The 20,295-nt window shown below is 43.7% G+C and overlaps 1 protein-coding gene across 3 annotated transcripts; it reads left to right on the forward strand.

The window, feature by feature from the left end:
- Positions 1–346: 346 nt before the first annotated feature.
- Positions 347–20,113, forward strand: rtn1a (reticulon 1a). Of its 3 annotated transcripts, XM_080042110.1 has the most exons (9): positions 347–760; positions 8,341–9,066; positions 9,949–10,623; positions 17,458–17,665; positions 17,753–17,891; positions 18,068–18,137; positions 18,426–18,472; positions 18,559–18,617; positions 19,282–20,113. In XM_080042110.1, exons 1-9 carry the CDS (start codon positions 538–540, stop codon positions 19,322–19,324), a joined length of 2,190 nt encoding a protein of 729 aa, XP_079898236.1. In that variant the 5' UTR covers positions 347–537; the 3' UTR covers positions 19,325–20,113. The 3 variants fall into 3 exon arrangements, with proteins under 3 accessions (XP_079898236.1, XP_079898237.1, XP_079898238.1); XM_080042111.1 differs by lacking the exons at positions 347–760; positions 8,341–9,066; positions 9,949–10,623 and adding an exon at positions 10,759–10,832; XM_080042112.1 differs by lacking the exons at positions 347–760; positions 8,341–9,066; positions 9,949–10,623 and adding an exon at positions 15,568–15,697.
- Positions 20,114–20,295: the final 182 nt, after the last annotated feature.

Genomic DNA, 20,295 nt, shown 5'->3' on the forward strand with positions numbered 1-20,295 from the left:
TCTATTTTATTTCACAGGGACGTCACATTTGAAATTCTAACTATGTTTTATATTATTTCTTTTTTTATTTTATGACCTCCTTCAGCTTGTATTTCTTTGTCCTCGCGCGCTATTTCACTGTCTTATCTGAAGAGTCACTGTTGCTTGTTTCCACCACACAAAGCGTTTTACTCTGTCAATGTCAAACATTTTACTTCAGTTACTTGTGCACCAAAAAACGCCTCTCATATTTGACTTAGCCCAAAATTTGAAAAGTGCCAACCCCGAGCCTCGCGGATACTATGACGTCACCCTTGGAGCAGTGAACTAAAACAATCACCCTCACTCCTCTCCTTTACTCCCCGACCGACCGCACCGCCTCGTCCGCGGCGTCTACATACCGCCAGGCTTAGCTGACAGGCGCCAGCCAAAGAAGCTGCATTGTTTTTGCGTTTGTCTCCGTCACCCATACTCAGATTACTACATCACGGCCCCGGTACACGGTAGAGAAGAAGAAGCCCTGGTAGCTAGTATATCTGTCCGACAACAGGAAAAGACATGTCTGCTCAGCCCGGTGAGGAGCTAGGCTCGGAAGGGAAGTGGTTTGGAGATGACTCTGAAAGGAACGGCCTGTTTGGGAACACACCGACCCGTTTCGACGAGCTACGTGAAGAATTTAAGCCGACAGACGGCGTGGTGGCGGACGACCTGGATCGACAATTCCATCCTTTCCAGGACGACGGGAAAAGGCCTCCTGTTGCTATGGAAACTGCATCTACAGGTAAAGCAGACAGTTATCTCACAGAAGTCTCTGTATTTACCTATTTGTTGTAGCCTATTTCAACCTCGATTTCCCCCCCAGTCTGTCATTTAACCCATGACGGTATATTTGAGGTGAAAATACAGCGAGAGGGACGCAGCCTAGTCCATTTCTCACAGATTGAGCGTTACGACAGTCGGCCTGTCTTTCTGTCTGTCTGTCCCTGAGTTAACTTCTCACAAAAACAAAGGTGCTAGCAAGTAGCCTAACTTTCATTGCGTGGTGAGCTGTCACAACAGAGGTTTTGAAGTGAATGATGATAGACATCTTCAGAGTTAAATTCATTCAGATTTAGGCTAGTGTTTACAGCTTTAGGCCTACAGCCTGTTATAGTTATGGCACACGAGATTGGACCCATTGTTTCCCCCGCTAGTCTACACACGTATTTGGCTGATGAGATTTAAATCCGTAGGGAGGATTCAGATGGGATGTAGCATGCATTAACAAAAAACCTGTTGAACTCAGAGTGGCCTATGAACATTCCCACTGGCAAAACTGCTGTGGGCCTACCAGCTACCAGCTCTATACCTGCACTCCTGATATGGTGGGATAGAGGGATGCTAGATAGATTACAGGCCTTAGCCCCTTAGCAACGGTAGCCAGTGACTGGGTGCAAAATAAACAAATACTACTGTTTATCAACAGAATGAGGTCTGACCAAAATATTTTGTTAGTCCTGCCATAATGTGGAGACTGCATGAAGACAGGTGTTTTATATCCCTGTTGTGGTAGTGTTGATGATGAGACATATTATTGGATGCTGGAGGCAGTGTTTTTGTGGTAACATCATGCAGACCTAAGTCCGTCACTCTCCTCGGCAAAGCTCGCCTCATAGTGCTATTTTTAATCCCGGAGAAAACAGGTTCTCACTATTCACTTGGCGAGCAAAACTAGAGCTTTGCACTTTCATTCACGAATTCACTGAAAAATTCATGAGATGATGTTAAAAAGAAAGAAAGAAAAAAAACGGCGCCTAGTTTCCTCTCTTTGCTGCTCCGGCCTCTCTCATATCGCTGGCCTTTTTTGGTGTATCTCTTTAGAATAGCATTATATTGATTGCATGAATTTGACTTGAATCCATTGGGGCACCGAATTTGGTAGAACTTTAACATGTGCTTGAAGGGTTGCAATGGAACACAAGGTCTAAGCTAAACAAAAAAAGCTAAATATGATCCGCTGTAAGCAGACTGAGATGATGATGTGTCTATTCGATCATTTGGATGTCCTACTTTCTGCAAAAAACAAACAAACGAAGCACATGGTACTACTACTTTCATAAACGTCTGCCAGAAAGGCTTTACCTTGTGCAGACACAAAAACACAGGCAGACAGATTATGTTTTGAATTTCCTAAAACAGAAAATAATTGCTGTCTCTGATTGCTGCGATTCTTGCTGAGCCGTGTCCCTACCAGTGAAGTGATCTACTCCGTCACTTATCTTGTTTGTGGGCACTTAGCAGATCTCATCATATAGTATACAGCAGTGCAGAGTGGACATTTTCCTTTTGACATTTTCCTTTTGACATGTTAGTCTGTTCTGATCTTTGTCAGTGGACATTCACTCCGTCTTAGACAAACTTTCTCTCTCTCTCTCTGCTTTGCTGGTTCTAGTGTATAATCACAGATTAATACATTTTCAAGTTTTGGAAACTTAAACATAAACATTATTTTTTTTTACTCAGGCCAGAGAAGAACGTTGGTCTTTGAAGGGTACAAACTCTAAAATAGTATCTCTTCAAGATGTCTAGAATTGCCTGGCTAAGTAATCGATCCAGGCCTGTCTTAAATCTTGTTCACACTACACTGATCTACCCACAGGACACCGATAATGCTGATTCCAGTTGTATTCTGTTACCACGACAGAGCAGAACCTCAGCCTCAGATCACAGACAGTACAGTGTAGCCCCCATTTATCTTCAAAAGTTTCCCCATCTGTTACATTTTTAAAAAGACATGAGAAATAAAGTTGTGGCAGACATTGCTCTCTAGCATAGAAGAAAACAACTAAGTGCATTTTGTACAGAAAGTGACACCTCGTTTTGACCTCCCTTTTTTTCCCTAACAAGCTCTTCGTAACTTTGTATAGTGCATTATAATGGTCACTGTATTAGGTCCTGACAGAATGTATCAGTCATGAAAAACGTTCTCCCACAATCCAGTCCTCGATAGATGGATTACACACACACGCCTTTCTCTGTTTCAGCACACGGGCAGTGACAAGGATGAGACAGCTTAGTCTGGCCGTGTCCTTTCCTTATCCGTCAGATAGAGAAAGCACTTAGTGGACTCGGCTGGACTGCATAAGCCCTAACAGTGCATTTGTGCCTTTAGCTCGTTAGAGCCCTGCCTCTTTTCCCAGGGGGCCAAGCAGTGCTACATCTTTTCAGTCCAGATGATAAAGATGCAAGATAATACAGAAATGGAGGAGGAGGGTGGGGGGAGGGGCGGGGGCTTAATCGTAAGAGAGGCAAGGCTGTTCCGAGAGGGCCCATAGTTCAAACGGCCAGACTGTCAGGGAAAAATAGGAATTACAAATAACTGTCCTTCACAGACGTCAGTGGTCAGCAGAGCAGCTCCCATCCAAAGCCAGTATCTGCACGTACCTCTATTAAAGGTAGAGTCAGCGTGGCTCTCCGGTGGCGTAGTGGATAGAGCGCTTACCATATTGGCTCCGGCCTTCGTTGCAGTGGTCGCAGGTTCGAATCCGACCCTTGGACCTTTACTGCAGCCTGCAGGTCATCCCCCCTCTCTCGCTGTCTCCCCATTTCAACTATGTACTATCCAATAAAGCTTGAAAAAAAAAATGCCAAAAAAATTATCTTAAAAAAATAAAAAGGTAAAGTCAGCAATTCCGGAGGACGCTTCTTGTCTAAATTACTTTTTGTCCAAATCTATGAATATCTCCTCACAATGTGTTACCTGTACTGTGTGTGCGCTGTTAATACACAGCCTATCAGGCTATTTAAACTACTTTGTAAACAAACACTGTAGCTAGCAACATGCCTGTTTACAGAGCCTGGGCTGTGAATTTACACTGGATTGCTGATAACCGGACAGGTAGCAGATCGTAAAGGAGATATTCACTGATTTTGACAAAGTGAGTTTGACAACAAGTGTTCTCCAGAATAGCTGATTCACCTTTAACTGTTTTTGTTCTAATGTGTTGTCCAGCACCTTACATTATTTAGTGAGGCTTAAGGCGTAGTGCAATATACTAGTGTGTCTGCTCTCAAGAATAATTTGGGCCCACTTGTGTTCATCCGATGTTACCTGCCAGGTTTCTAATCTCATTTATTTGTCTCCAGGACCAATTAGCTAATGATGAGGGATGAAAGGATAGATAAAAGCAAGACACACCATCCAATAAAGCCCCACTGCACGGAACAACAACAAAGCATTACTGCTACGCATATCAATAAATCATAATTTATCATGTCCTTTGATCGCCTGTGTCTGCTCTGAAAACAATTAAAAGCAAGCATATGAAATATGATGCTATATTCAAAACGTCCGGCTAGGCAGCCTGTGGGCATACAGTAGAGTAATCCCTGAGTAGTGTTGCAAAACTGCTCATGGGATTAGAGACACTGACATCAGTGGCACTTCCAAACAGCATTGTCCTTCTAAAATCTATGTGTTGTTTAATCTACGCATGGCTGACACGATGTCTCTATATGTCTGTATATGTGCGCTGTGATGTCAAAATCTGTCTGTAAATTTAAAGGCAAAATCCAGTCCAAAGTCACCCTATATTGACAACTTTGACCCAAAGCAGACCACCTGCAGATACTCAGTCTGGATCCTTCCACATCCTCTCCATTCATCCATGAGGCTCCAGCCAAGATAGAGAATTATGATCGATAGAATGAATGACAGGTACTGTACGTACCAACACCGCTTCAGTATTCAAATGGGGACAGATTAGCTTCTATTTAAACAGGCTCTACATTGATTTATCTTTGAAAAAAGGCTGCTGGAACAACAACACTTGTCCTGTGTGGCGTTCAGTGATTTTATTTAAATGGTGGAGAGGAGACGCTGACTTTTCTTACAGTAATTTTACATTCTCATTGTTTTGGATCAATGCAGCTAAGAGCGTTGAATCCCACTGCACAACTGTTCCCCTATCGACCTCCTTTAGTAGTTTTGCAGTACCTCAGCTTTTAGTATATGTCTTTGTGCTCTTCATTGTATTTCTTATCTTAGCCAACATTAAAGTGGGGTAGTTTGGTTATTCATCTATTGGTACAGTCTATGTTAATGTGTGGCAGCCAGAGACAGTAAATCGTCAGAGTGAAGCTTCAGTTAAACTGTGACAAATAAGTAGGGACTTAATATAGGAATCTTATATTATACCACCTTCTAATATAATCATTGTGATTCAGTTATGTCATCCTTATGACTAATTAATACATTTCATTGTTAGTATCAATTCCAGAATTCAAAATGTGATTTGCATCCATTATTATGGGGGGAGAGATCACTATCATTTAGTCTAGATTTAATTGTTCACGTGGACTTTTGCATTGGACTGTTCCCAGTAAATATGAAGGTTTATGCCTAAAATAATAAAAGCTGTTGCATTTAAAATATTCAACATCACAGGCACAGATGGTTTCGAAAGACGAGTACAGTGAGCATTTTGATGGATTGGTTTCCCCAAGGTCATGGAGTGAAAGAGAACTCCTGAAACGTAACACCACGGCCGAGAGGGTCACAGATGGAGTAATGGAATCATTACAGTGAGGTAGATTCAAAGATGTTTAAGTAAACACGGACAAACATGGACTATTCCTTTTTTTACAGTCTGTTTTTGATGTAAAGAGTAGAGTTTAGACTGATAAATCGGTCGGCCGATGTCTACATTTATTTAATAAATGTTAATTTAAGTTATATTTTTAGTTTGCCATATGCTATTATTATTAAATTAAGTTAACAACTTGATACAGGCATTATTTATCGTCCTTTGGCTTACCTGCCCTCTTCATGCCTGTATCTGCATTGACCATTGCAAAACCCGTATCAGTCGACTGTGTCTGCACTAGACTCTTTGCTACGAAAAGTGAAACATGATGTTCTCGAGATAAACAAACGGGAGAAATTTCTCTTTTCATCTCCTGAAGCAATTTCAAAATTCCCTTCCTATCATTTACATTAGTAGTATTTTGTTGTCTCATTCTATTCCACATTGGATATTGTCTTCAATGGAGTCCCACGTGCAGCTCACTAAAATCTTAATTTCAAAGTTGTAATTTGTTAATTTTGCAACTGACGAAAACATGTGAGCACAGACAGTAACTAAAGGGCCGGCCTTTATGCATCGTCTGTGCTCACATGTTTTTGTCAGTAGCTTGCAATTAGGAGCCCATGCTTTGGCACGGCAAAGATTGTCAGGCTGCATTAGTTTCGGAGTTGCACTGGCTGCACAGAGGACTACAAAAGGACTGCCCCTTCACAGTACATCCACCAGGACTTATTTATTTAACTGCACCACCCTTTCTATGACATGATTATGGTGTGTGACTACAGTGCGAGCTGAGGATTCCTCTGTTGTCGCATCCAATCCCATCTGAGCGCAAAGCATTTGTTTCAGCCTCATAGGGTTTTTCTCCCAGTGTCTGGGTGCTACGCTACATCAGCAGATTGAAAATGCCCTCGATCTCAGCACACCAACATCTTCAGAGCGGCTGGCCACATGGCAGTTAAAGCCTCCAGCTTCTTTATTGTTACATACACCTAATGGAACTGCTGATGAGTTTACCAGAGTTTTTGCATAGAATGGGTCGATTGGGGAAGGGTTCATACAGTCGACAGGATTCCTGGCAGTTCTCAGATCCACAGATCACCTCACTTCACAGTTTTGGAGTAGCTCTGAGTGCTTCCCACATCTGCACAGTGGGTATGTGTGTACCTTGAATCAGTGAGTGTTAATCATGATGGTGTTGCCAGGGTGATTGCTGATGGGACCTTTAGGACGGTAGAACACTAAGAGGGTTATACATTTAACGACATTCATGTCGCTGAACTGAACGTTGCTCAGTAGCAATGTTGCATAGGCCTACTGCCTGGATAATCTGGAGCTCAACAGTGACACGTCTCCCCTCCCCCTGTGTCCCAGCATGGGTGTGTAGTGTTTATGCCATTGTACTGCGGTATGATGTATTGTTAATGACCGAGGGAGCAGCAGTAGAAGGGACAACAAAAAGGAAGGGTGGAGGGGCTTTTTGGAGGAAGCAATGGGCGGGACGGGACGGGACGTCCTGACCTGTTGGGTCTTCTGTCAGTCAGTCTGCATCCTCCCGAGCTGACCCTAAGGCTGCTTTCTAAATCCCCCCCTCTCATCCAGCCCAACAGCTGGACCTAGCCTATTTATAGCACCACCGCTGCCCCGGGAGAAGCAGGGCTTGAGAGCAGGAGGAGCAACTCGCTTTGTGGACGTAGGACTTGTACAAAGCACAACACAAATATTAGCATCAAATGTGTGGTGAGGCTTAGTGTGTTTGTGCAGGGTTACTGTTTATACTGTATGTGTGTACAGGAGGCAGTGTGTGTTTATTGGCAGAGTTAGTAGCATGACTTGGACTTGAAGTTTGATATAAAGTCAACAATTCAGAATTCTTGATTCGACTTTGGTATCTGACCTGATGATATTAATAACTCCCACATCGTGTCTGCCTCTTCCTGTTTCGCAAGTAATATGAAATATGAGCATTGAGCATCCTTAACGTTTCCCAGCAGCACTGTAACAAATTATTCAGTGAGATGTTGAGATATTTTTACAGTGGAGCACACACAAAGTCACAGCTGACATCAACGCTGTCTGTCGGTATTGAATTCTTAATTGTAGATTTAAAAACCCTTACCATAACAAGTGTTATTGTTACTGTCACTGTTTTAATTAGCGTTTCAGATTTGCGTGTGTGTGTGTGTGTGTTGAATATGAGGAGCTAGTGAGCGTGCAGTGTTTAAAATATTTATGACTTTACAGTTTTGTCAACCAACCTGACATAGCCTAGCTTATACCATTACAACTCTGGAGATGCTAGCTACCTCACATATGTTGTTCATATCTTACTGTACATGTGTGTTCATTTTCATGACACTCATTTGTGAGGGGAGCTGCAGAATGAATGATTACAGAGCAGAGATGTGACTATAGAAAGCCCATTGCCTGCTTGATTTAGAACAGCCTCTGGTTGTGGTGGCACTGTGTTTTTTTTGGGGGGGGGGGGGGGGGGTGAACAATCCCCCTTTGTCCCGCACCGGGTACAAGTCCCCTCTGTTACTGCTGCCTCGCTGATCTTCACAGCCGAGCACCCAGTCTGAATGTGCCACGGCCCAGCTCCCTGGCAGCAGCGCCGGCTACAGCATTGCCTTGTTTGACTAGATGTTTATATTATTCGAACAGCGCAGGCGCAGGCTGATTGATTTGATTTGATCGTGTGACACAAAGAGCGCTGTCATTAATCCCTGACAGTTTTTTCTTGTGTGTAAAATTCTGATTGAGTTTTATCTTTCTGTTCCTGTACATTTCTCTGTAGATGACCCCATGTCTGTCCTGTTTAAGAAGCCTATGAATGACGACGGCGATGTCTACACTTCCCTGCTGTCAAACCAGAGCTTCACATCGGGTCGAGAGGCCTCCTACCTGTCGGACGACCTAAAACCTTCCAAGCCCTCCTCCGGATTCTCTGACCTGGATCAATTCTCCAGCGACGCCTATAGCTTCAGCTCCAGCACAAAGATGACTTCTGAGCTACTTGACGACATGCCAAAATCCATGTTGGGCTCGGATAAGACAGAATCCTACAACTACATGGACATCAGCCATGGGGACGAGCGCCATGACCAACACCCCACGGCTCCACACAGCCTGTTGGACATGGGATCAACTGGTTGTGACTCATTGGGCGGCTACATGGACAATAGCCCTGGAAGAGATGAGGAGGAAGAGGAAGAGGAAAACCTAGGACCAGCGCTGGACTCCCACTCCTTCCCCTACGTGGAGGAGCCGTCCGACGAAGAGCTGTCTGACTACCGCTCCTACCGAAACCTGGGTGGCACCCCGCAGACGGCCAGCCCAGTGAAGATCACCTTGACTGAGTCCCAATCTCCAACTGTCAAGACCAAGCTGCCACAAGCCGCTCCAGTCACTGTGTCCGAGCGAGAGAACGTCCTCAGCGTGGGCCTACAGGGGGTTCCCACGGTGACGCTATCAGAGCCAGAAGACGACAGCCCCGCTTCCACCCCCAACGCTTCACCAACACGTAGGAGACACAGCACGCACACACAAACACCTGTGATCAAAGATACAAGTGGGATTTTGGGTTATCGTCACATGGCCTCTGATGTTGATGCCAAGTCAGGGCTACTTCAGCATTTAAAAAGAATAATAATTTGGAGTCACATTGTTGTTTAGAATCAACCTGAGTCCAATTTTAAACAGTGATCTATCTTTTTTTAATATAATATTTAAAAAATAAATAATAACATTAACAAAAGAACCATTGTTGTTTTTAAAAGAAAGAAGATGCAGCAGGGAATATACCAAATCAAAAAAACAAATTCAAACAAAAGAAGGCAGTTTCTGGGATATGTCTCTTCCACTTTTCCAAATTTACTATATTGAGCCTCATTGAGAAAGTGTTTATTTCCATTATAAAGTGTTCACAGATAATACTATACCAATCTTCTAGTGAGGGAATGTCTGGTTTATGCCATTTCCTTGTAATTGCTTTTCTAGCAACTACAACTTCAGCACTTTAAAAGTTAAACTTTGTAGCATAACCAAAGCAGAAGTAGAAAAGAGCCATAAAGTCAACAAACTTCCTCAACAATGTAATTTATATAACAATAGCAACCTTAAGTTTGTTAACATAAACTAATATTAGTCACCATAAGCTGCTAGACATACCAGGCCCAATAAGGTAGTATCAGGAAAACCCCTGAGTATGTTGGATATAGCAAGGATGTGTTTTATTGCTTATGAGGCCAACATTTCATTTTGATTTCAAGTAAATTGTGTTGTTTTGTCTTTCAAAAGTTACATGCTAACAAGTCATACAGTATGTGCAAGGACTGTATGTATGAATTTGTAATGTCAGTGAAGACTCTAATGTCCACTTTTCTTTGCACTTCTTTGTGAGCAGAAAAAGAATTCCCATCCCATGACATGTACAAGGCTGACACAGTGAAGCCTGCAGCTTCCAAAAGCACAAAGGCCGGCAGCAGGGAGCACGACGGCAGCAGCGCCGAGTCTGGAGACTCTGAGATTGAACTGGTGTCTGAGGAGCCTCCAAAAGCCAGTAGCAACCCATTTGCCCAGCCTCCTAAGAGCAAAGGCCCTTCCAGCCAGCCCAGCAACCCCTTTGACAATCCCCCAGTTGCCAAGGGGGGTTTGGGCCTGGCTGGAAACCACGCTCCACCCACAGCTTACAGCATTCTGAGGGAGGAGAGAGAGGCAGAGCTCGACAGTGATCTCTTCATTGAGTCTGCGTCTGAAGAGAGCCCAAAGAGAGAGCAGGGCTTCGGTGGCCCCAAACAGGGAGTGAGCCCTCCCTCTCCCCTGGTTCCCAGTGCCGTCCCTCCCCGTGCCACGGCCGAAGCGGCGCCTGCTGAGCCCCTGATCACAGAAAAGGGCAAAACCCCAGTAAAAACAGACGAAGATCGCCCCAGCAAGCCCAAGCCCCCCACTGCTGCCGTGCCCCCAGAGGTGCGTTCGGAGAAGCCCCACCAGGACAACATGGAAATGCACAGCAATGAGGGAAAAGGAAGCCTAGGGAAACCCGCTGCCTCGGTCTCTCTGGGATTCAATAAACAAAAAGGTCAGTTAAAAAAATCTGGATTTTCTCATTTGGTTGGAACTTGTTTTTTTTTTTATGAAGAATATATAATATAATATAATTTGTTTGTTGAAGTTAGGGTTTCACAAAACCTGTAATCTTTTCATTGTTGCAGTGCTTTCACCTTGGCTTATAAGCTACTATCTTGAGTACTGGCTTTCCAGAAATAATGCTGTCAGCTTCTGGAACAGGTAGTGTTGTATGTACTGATGTGTCTTCATGCATGAAAAAAAAACTCCCCCATCATAGCTAAGGATACAAAATGTTTGGAAATGATTGACAGTTTTTCTAACCAAATCACTAACGCAGTACACGTCTTTGTTTACTTCCTGGTAGCTAGCTGCATGGTGTGCTTTGACGTCCTTTTGTTGACGAGGCCAGGAAAGTGAAAAGGATTCGAGAGGGATGGGATGTTCCAATAGTGAGTCTGTGTCTGTGCAAAGGGCGGGTGGGAAGTGTTTGTGTTGTACTTTCCTGAGGTCTGCTTCCCCCTGGTGGTAGATTTGAAAACAAAAAGCAGAGTAAAGATGATTTGATTCACATTAATGGCAACGCATGGAGACTGGAACTCAGCAGCTACACTGTCTTGCCTGTGATAATTCCTCTCTGCCTTCAGAGGAAACAGATTATGGAACTGCAGACGTCCTGCATCTTGACAGCAACTGGCTCCTTACAACACGCATGTAATCACAGCATCCTGTGATTACATGCGTTGGACATGCCAGTCGCAGTCAGTAGGAATTAATTCTGTCTAAGCTGCACATTTGATGATGGCAAGGGTATTTTGACTTCTATTGGCGGTGCTCTCTGTCCTTGTAAACAGTGGGTTTACATAATCCTATGATGTCAAAACTGGGCCAGACTCTTACTCTGGGGCTTCCTCTTGAATTTCAGAGTTACAGAGCTAAAATAAAGAAGAAAAAAAGACATTTGAATGAATGGTGTTTGGCTCCTCTATGGTGAGACAGAGACGGGTGCCTGGGTTTTCTGAAACTACCAACTACTGATGAACCCTTATTCAACAGAATGATTGATTCAGGAAAACATAAATACATTTAGCTGTTGAGGTGACATAGCGGATAAGAGAGGTTCTTGTTTTGTTTATTCAGACTGTAAGAAGATTCTGGAAATGTTGAAAAGCAGGTCATGTGTTTTATATCCACCACTAGAGGGCGTAGCGCACCTTCGTCATTGTCGCTCTATGAAAGACTAGCAGATCAGTGGGTGCACTTCCAAACCAGTTGCCATGGCAACAGTGATGGGGGCACGTATTCAGTCTGGTTCAGAGAAATCAGTTTTTGTCAATCCTTTTGGTTGGTACTGGCGGTGAAGCTAAAAAATGATGTTAGCCATAGAATGTAAGAGGCATCGTTTTCTGCTCAGTGTTGTCACCACAGCAACAGAGCTATTTCTTTTAGACATCGTACATTGCTCTTTCAGACTCAGGTCTCTTACAGCTCCATTTGCATTTCAAATATATTCTAGGGAGGAAACTGTATCACCTCTGGAGGGTCCTAAACAAGGAGCATTGGTGGTATAATGCAGTGTCTCTCGTCATGAATTATTAAACCACATGCACTTTGCCTCCTCAATTATCAGTGAGTCATGAACAGCTAATTGAGTCTCTGGCTACAACCTTAAATATTGTTCGCCGGAAATAAAGAACATGGTACCTGGCTGTTGGCCAAATTTGTTTTCTTAGCAGCATGGTCTCAGGTCTAGCCATTTTCATCATAAAAACATTACTATTGCATCTTGTCTGGTATGAAACATGGAATCAGACTATTGATTACTGCCTCTTTTAGGTTGAACAGAGGGTGGTAACATGCTATAAATGTAGCCTATTGTACTGATTGCACCAATAAATACGCTTCTGTAACACAATGAAACTAACAAGCTAGAAGAGCATGCTAGATAGCATATGACAATGCTTTGGTGTCTGTTGGGTGCGCCTCCCCCTGCTTTTATCACAAATATTACCACTCTATAACAAGGCTGTTTGGGCTTTTATTGTGAAAGCTACTGTATCCTACCTTTTCAAGAAAGAAGCTTAGCATCTTCCGATCACCCACCCTCTAAACCCCCCTAGCCTCTTAATCATTGCATGCATGGTTTGCTGCAGCAGCTACTGTGCTACGGTGTTTACAATTTGACCCCCCCTTCCCCCTCCCCCAGCACACAGACATACACATACGCACTTTCCCCACCGCTGCCTCTGTTCTAGCCATCGCTGCTCCACAGCATCAGTCTGTGTGCTCCGCGAGCCGGCAGCACCTTGGAAACCTTTCCTCCCTCCCTCCCTTCTTCACTTTACGAAAGTCATCTCCGCATCCTTTTTTTTTTACCATTCATTCCTTTCTGGGATGAGTGGGTAAGTCGGTGCTACTGGAGAGGTTGACAAAGAAGAAAAAGGATATCATAAAGAGAAAGAACAGGGACATAACTGATCACCAGCATGCAGGCCGCTGCAGACGTGACCAAGAAGGAATGCTCCTGGACTGGATGGAAGGGCCAGGGTACTGATGCGTTTTCTGTGATTTTCTCATAAGTGTGTCTGAGCTTTGTTGCTGTGAGAGACATGTGGTTATCTCTGCATGTAGGCTAAACATCCATGATTCTATACTGTTTGCCTGTATCCTTGAATGTGTGCATTGCATGTGTACATTTCTTGTAATCTAACTGTATGTCAAGAGTTGGGGCTGCGCTGTCAGCGCTGTTTACCTGGACCTCCTGTCTCGCGGACACGCCCTGATGACGGATCCTTTCTGCTGCATGTGTGTGCGTCCGACAAAAAAAAAGGAGTGGGGGGTGACAGACGCTGGTGGGTGTTTTGGAAAATAAGCGTGAACAGCAGCATGCTGGGAGCCATCTGTTTTGGGATAGTATGGATGCCAGTGTTGTGTTGAGTCATTGTTATCCCCCTTCCCGCACAACCATGCAGGGGAGTAGCTTTTATATGGGGTATACTCCATTTTTTTGTAAAAAGGTAATCCGTTCACCCGGATGGCACTGACACAATGTCTCCATGGTAACCAGGGCACACCCATTCTGATTACATCAGCCCTATCTCCCTGGCTGCCATGGTACCTTGCAGAGACTAGGCTTGAGAACAGCATTCCCGTCTGTCTGTTTTCATAGCATGGAGGGCTCGTAGAAACCAAGAGAGAAAATGGCGCCCCGTCCCCTACACTGGTTATGGTTAATATCTTCCAATTATTTTACGTTTTGCTCAGCAGTGAAAATGCAATAGAACGGTCCATTTATTATATCCCTATCCCTATAACAGAGACAGCATCAGTCACTTATTGTGGACTTGCAGCTTTATGAAAATGATCTTGATGACAAACCCCCATTTGTCATTATTCATTTCCTTTGGCCAAAATTAATATCTGAGGCTATGAAACATGATCCCTAGCTGATTGGATCAGTCTGCATATCGGGGAACGCATCAAATGAAGCTGATAGTTAATCAAAGCACAGGACAACATTTAGCAGATTTACCTTCTGCAGTTGAATGTTGGGACATCGCCTTGAAGCCGTGGTGATTTTTTCTGTTTAGTCATTGTCGTTGCACATTCCCAGTTCTGACTCTGCCCCGAAACTACTCAACAATAATGATAGTTATGCATGAATAGCCAAAATTGAGTCATGCACCTACAGGGCTCAAAATGACACATAACGGCCTGTAGGTTTTCTAATGCATGCTAAAGACCAAACGTTATCATTTCTACTGTGTACAACATATTAGTGGCTCATTTACTGCATTTGAAATAATGTCACAACCACAAAGATGAACTACAGATGTTTCGCTTAATATGGCAGCTATAGAACCATATTTAATTTGGTACATTCTAAAATACACGAACATCAAATCTTAGATACTCTTGCATATTCAGTGGTGGTGTTTAAAACTTTAACACCCAATTCAAGTTCTCGTCACTGAAGTCCTGAATCCCAACTGTTGGCAGCAAAGTCCCTTTACATGTTTGCTAACTCTGGCTGATGGCTTGTTTGAGGCCACAAGGATGTCTTCAGTGATTTAATGAGGTCAGGCTAAACTAGTGTCACTACAGAAAGAGGGAGGGGCAATCATATTATTATCACTAGCTTTAATCATTTGATCTAGTTTTGCTCAGTGTATGTGTCAAATATCAAGAGGAACGAGCTTTGTTTGTACTTCCTCTCTACTCGCATTCAAATTTCCGCGGTTCTGACATTTGACACATACCATCCTTTGTTGTCAGAAATTAGACTCACATTTATAAAATTATATAAGTCAGTTAACTATTGTTAATTATTTATTTATACATTTCTCGACAGACTAACTAGCCTTGTTAAACCTGCCATTGTCCCTTTGTGCTCCACAATAAAGGAAGATGCTGTCTTCATATGTCGGGGTGTGGAGACATTATGTGCTGCTGATCCCCCAGATTCTGGCAAATTAATCTCTCTCTGTTCCCAAAGGAACGCTCTTTCCCCTCCCTCAGTCTCTCTCCTGGCCCATCCCTTTCTCCATCTCTCAGTGAGTGGGGAGAAAATGGAGCATGGTTACTATGGTAACTGCATCAGGCAGGTGCTCAGCAGATCCTTGCCACTGAAGCGTTTTAATGGAGAGGTGGAAAATGGCTACGGTCCGTTTGGTTTGTTAGCACACAATATTATACGGTAGTCGTCTCATCTTAAGCCACTGAATTAATTTGATGCAATCTTGACTGCGGTTTCATTTACCATTTACATAGTCTTTTTATAGTCACCGCTTGCAGTCTTTGTCACGTGTCAGCAGGGCTGTGCTTAAAAGCCTCAGCATAAAAGAGCTCACAGAGAGAGGGCGTATTTGTGTGTGTTGGATTGCAATGTGATTCTTTGGCAACCGCACCCCATAGCCCCCCCCACCCCCCCCCCCTCCCTCAGTCCCCCCTGCGCAAGTGGATGCTGATTTGCTGGTGTGTCTGTGGCCCCTCCCCTCCTGTGCAGGGGGGACTCCCCCTCCGGTGCTCTCCTTTTGTCCGTGGATAAAGCAGCTGCTTCTTTCCCTGTTCAGCCATGGGAGCCGCAGGTCAGTACATGTTTCTACTGCACTAGCTAAAGCTTTTCAGTCTGGTTGCAGCCTGTGCAGCAAATCACATTGCACAGCCGCTGTCACCTGTCAACACCTGTCTGTTGCTGATGTGTGCGGTTACAGCTGCTACTTGTCCTACCTGTGCCTGGCTGTGTGTGTTTTTTGTGTGAGCATCTCCATTCAAATCAGTAGCCACATGGAAATCTTGTCACTTAATGCCACCAACAATGGCTTGTGTGGGGAGTGGTGTCTGTACAGCAGCTGGGGCACATCATGGATCCTTTTATCACTGTGTCTGAATGAGTAGTGTCTTGATTGTATTGGGAGGAGCTGTACATCAATATTGGTTGCTGAGAGGATACAATAGATAATACATGTTATTTTATAGAATGGGAATAGTTAGTGTGAGTGTAGCAGGAATGTTCTCCTGCCACCAAGGTTTAGCCTGCCCTTTTGGCATCCACAGATGCCTTTTAGTGGAGAGTAAAGATGGCCGTCATCACTATGCTGCTCACAGCTCCACGGCTAAAATTAGAGCAGGCAAGCTGGCGGACAGCTCAGAGAGGAAGAGCAAGACACCCAAGAGACCACAGCAGTGATTCTCTCTTTACCTTTACATTAACATACCGGTTCTGCTTGTTTCCCTCCATGGCACAAAGGATTTCCAGGTGCCAGAACCAACAAATGGACACTTAGCCCTTGTGGTGCTGTTAGACTTGCAATGAATGGTAGGGTGTGGGGGGGGGGGGGTGTAAGACAAGCAGCCGACAGTTCTCATGGAAACAGGGCCGCATTTCCAGCAGACACAGACGACTGCCAAAGTAGGACCATGTCGGCTTCTGAAGCTGTAATGGTACACTGGGCTAATCCTCAGTTTTCATTTCCCGCTCATCTGTGCTAGTGGCTTTGAATTACAGGCCCCACCAGCCAAATAAGTGTGACTATGTTAGAATAGAAGAAAAATGGTCCAGCAAGATGTATGACTTCCTGCAGGCATGTTGGTCATTGTATATTTCAACAGTTTGTTTCTGTGTGAGTCAACCGTTCGGAGGAATCATGGTGTGTCACATTATCGATGAGGCACTGCATTGGAAGCATCGTCATCTTTCATCGTTGACCACAGAGCTGGTCAGGTCACATTGAACCGTTATCTGCAAACTGCTGATAGTGCTCCTATTTCAGCTACTGCCTCCACCAAGCTGTAGGTCAATCATTAATTCAGTTCTCTGAGCAACCAGTGCAGGTGTACAGTCAGTGTCGTACGATTTCCCCTGCCTGTTGGTAAGTATGTTTGCATACGTATGAGACTAGACCAGGTGCTAGTCACGATAAGTACACGTCAGATGTAAATAAAAAGTCCCACTGGTGGGGAGTGTGGCCACACAGACTGAGGCATTCGCTGGACAACTGAGGTTCTGCTATTGTCCAAGGTCACTCTATTTATGGGAGTTAATAAACTGAACTTGAGAATTGTCACTGACACCTTACAGCTCCCTCTAACATAGTGAAGTGCTGGGTTAGGAAGCTGGGTTAAAACAGGATCACGTGACAGCCCAAGCTCTCCGAGGACATTGCGTTGTGAACAGCATCCAGATAATTGACCCAAATGTGCGGTGTGTAGCGCGCAGCAGCCTAATACACTTTGAAAAGGATACAACCATGGACACCCAGGCCTGCATGTCACAGAGTGAGAGGTCAGGTCATGCTGGTTGTGGGTTCTCACAATGTTTGACTTTGTTCTGTCCTCTTTCCCTCAGCGGTTGACCTGCTCTACTGGAGGAATGTCAAGCAGTCGGGGGCTGTGTTCAGCAGCGTGCTACTGCTCCTCTTCTCCCTGACCCAGTTCAGTGTGGTCAGCGTCGGAGCCTACTTGGCCCTGGCAGCCCTCTCCGCCACCATCAGCTTCCGGATCTACAAGTCTGTGTTGCAGGCCGTGCAGAAGACCGATGAGGGACATCCTTTCAAGTGAGTAAAATGGATGATTATTGAGTGAGATGATTTCATTAAAAGGCCCATGGCGTTAACCTACCGAAGGGATTTGTCTGTTTTCAGAGCCTACCTGGAGATTGAAATCGCTCTGTCCCAGGACCAGATTAGTAAATATGCCGACAAAATCCTGCTGTACACCAACACCTGTATGAAGGAGCTCCGCAGGCTGTTCCTTGTACAAGATCTGATCGACTCCTTGAAGGTTTGCCTCAAACTAGCTTATTTGTCGTATAGCATCACTAGCAAGGGATGCTTATAGTAGTCAGATACTTTAAACTGCATCACCTTCAAGTACAGTTTAAAATCAGCTCTTCTCGCGGATCATTTTTGACTGACACACAGGTGACTGAAACATGTCCGTCTCTGTATGTGTTTCAGTTTGCTGTTTTGATGTGGCTGCTGACTTATGTGGGAGCTCTCTTCAACGGCCTGACACTGCTCATCCTAGGTGAGGACATCCTGACACACAAAGTTCGATAATCGTCAATATGTATAACAAAGCTGTATAACTTTATGTGTGTTAAGAATGGGAGTTACTGCATGTCCTTATCTCTATGCCAGAACCAAATAAATGTATCGGATGAGTTTACTTTATTGTTGAGCATGTATCCGTTTACTTTTAGCTTACATTAGATAAGCCTGTGCTGGCACAAATGTGTTTGTTTGAGCATATTCCCACTGTACAGTAGGTAAGAATATGTTGACATTAACCATTATTGTCTCCTTGCTTGGACAGCTGTGGTCTCCATGTTCACTATGCCTGTGGTCTATGAGAAACATCAGGTAGGAATCTGAACTTCGGGGTAACTGAAATCAAGCTTGATCAAGAAAAGATGAAGTATTTACACCTGTCATTTTCCCTCTTTCAGGCACAAATCGATCAATATGTGGGACTAATACGGACCCAGGTCAACTCTGTGGTGGGGAAGTGAGTGTTTGCCATTCTGGCTTCTTGTTAAAAGTTCACTTATGCTATACCCAGATGTAGCTGCAAGCCACAACAACAATAAATCAAGGTGTATACAAATCCACTGGGGAGTTGTTATAGACCAGTTTTCATCCTAATACTAATATCGGGAGGTAACAACCCTTGCTAAAGCAGACAGGACTGCAGTTGTACGTGTTAGCTACCAGGTATTTGTTTATGTAACTTTGAAGGTGTGGATAAGGGCGGTGCTGAAAAAATAATTTGTACTGCTGTGCTAACCTTCCAATATGCAAGCTTTACGAGTAAACAATTTTGAGCCTCATAACCATCAAGCATTTTTAAAATAGATTAAAGAGGCTACAGATTGAACATGTTGTGAAGGGTGAAGAGTGAGTCAGCATAATAGAAAAATGGGCAATGGACAGTTAAAATACATCAGCTCTTTGAAGTTTATCTAAGGGTCAGATGATGCTAAAATGTCCGCATGCAGTTTTTGGACAGACCACCAGCTATTTACCAATTTTAGTAACACCTGACATTGTTTTATGGACTGCCATAAAAACAGTACAAAAACAGCATGGGTTATAATAAGCACAACTAAACCTAGAATAAATATATTGTTGGACTGGAAGTGTATGAATTAAAACCTGTTTTCTCTGTACAGGATCCAAGCGAAGATCCCCGGGGCCAAGAGGAAGGAGGAGTAGACCCGTCTGGCTCACGTGACGCGGACAATCCAGTCCAGCTCAGAGTCAGACAGATCACTATTGAAAGGGCCTTGTCGTCATCTGTGGGGCGTACTGAAATGTCATCTTGGTGTTCTCTTAAAGCATCCACTGGAGAAGCCTTCACCCTGTCTATAGCAGTTAAAACACTAACACAGTCACACGTACATAATCCTGTTTCTAGGTAGACAAGTACACAACTCGAAAACAAAAAAAGAAACTGACTTTTTTTGTGTTGCTTATTATGAAGTGCATGAAATTGAGCCTTGGGTGAATAATATTTGATATCTTTTGTGCAGTTTTTAAAATCACGCTACATTTTTGCTTTGCAGTGCTTACCACAAACTGTATGGTTTAGCACAAAAAAGCTAAATGCTCAGACGTGCTCTGCTGCCAATGTTAAATACTGCTTCATGTTTCTGAGTTAGCAGACGGAGCTTCTCTCCGTATATGTCGATATATATAAATATCAAAAATGTTTTCTTTTGGTGTTTCCAAGCACAACATAATTTAACAATATGCGTCTTAGATGTGGTAATTGTAGGGTTTTTGCTTTTGTTTAACCATAAATGAACAATACACGCTCATGTTTTAGGTACTGTTGTACAACTACTATGAAGACAAGGAGTATCTGGTGATATTTAGCTTGTTTGAATTACTGTCCAACTTTGTACTAAGTTCAACTATACTCTGTAGTTCTTTAGACCCGGGACTCTTTAACTATTTGCACTTACACTATGTATTTAATTACAGTAAGAAAATAAATGTACCTTGATGTATAACATCTCCTCAGCCGCTTTACTGATGAGTTCACATTTGTGAGATGACTTCAAGTGAGTGAAGATGAGTTTGTGTGTGACACCACAGCTAAGTTTAAGCTGATAACATTTTGGATGGAAGACCTGGAATGATGGGCTATAAATATAAGCCAATGAATTGTGGCACAGATGCGC

This window comes from Ammodytes marinus, assembly GCF_949987685.1.
Source record: "Ammodytes marinus genome assembly, chromosome: 15".
NCBI lineage: Eukaryota > Metazoa > Chordata > Actinopteri > Uranoscopiformes > Ammodytidae > Ammodytes > Ammodytes marinus.

Excerpts from the sequence above, each read along its gene's own strand:
- rtn1a (XM_080042110.1), top strand. The coding sequence starts at position 538 with ATGTCTGCTCAGCCCGGTGAGGAGCTAGGCTCGGAAGGGAAGTGGTTT. Across the intron at positions 17,666-17,752 it reads GATGAGGGACATCCTTTCAA|AGCCTACCTGGAGATTGAAA; the intron begins GTGAGTAAAATG and ends GTCTGTTTTCAG. Across the intron at positions 18,473-18,558 it reads TGGTCTATGAGAAACATCAG|GCACAAATCGATCAATATGT; the intron begins GTAGGAATCTGA and ends TCCCTCTTTCAG.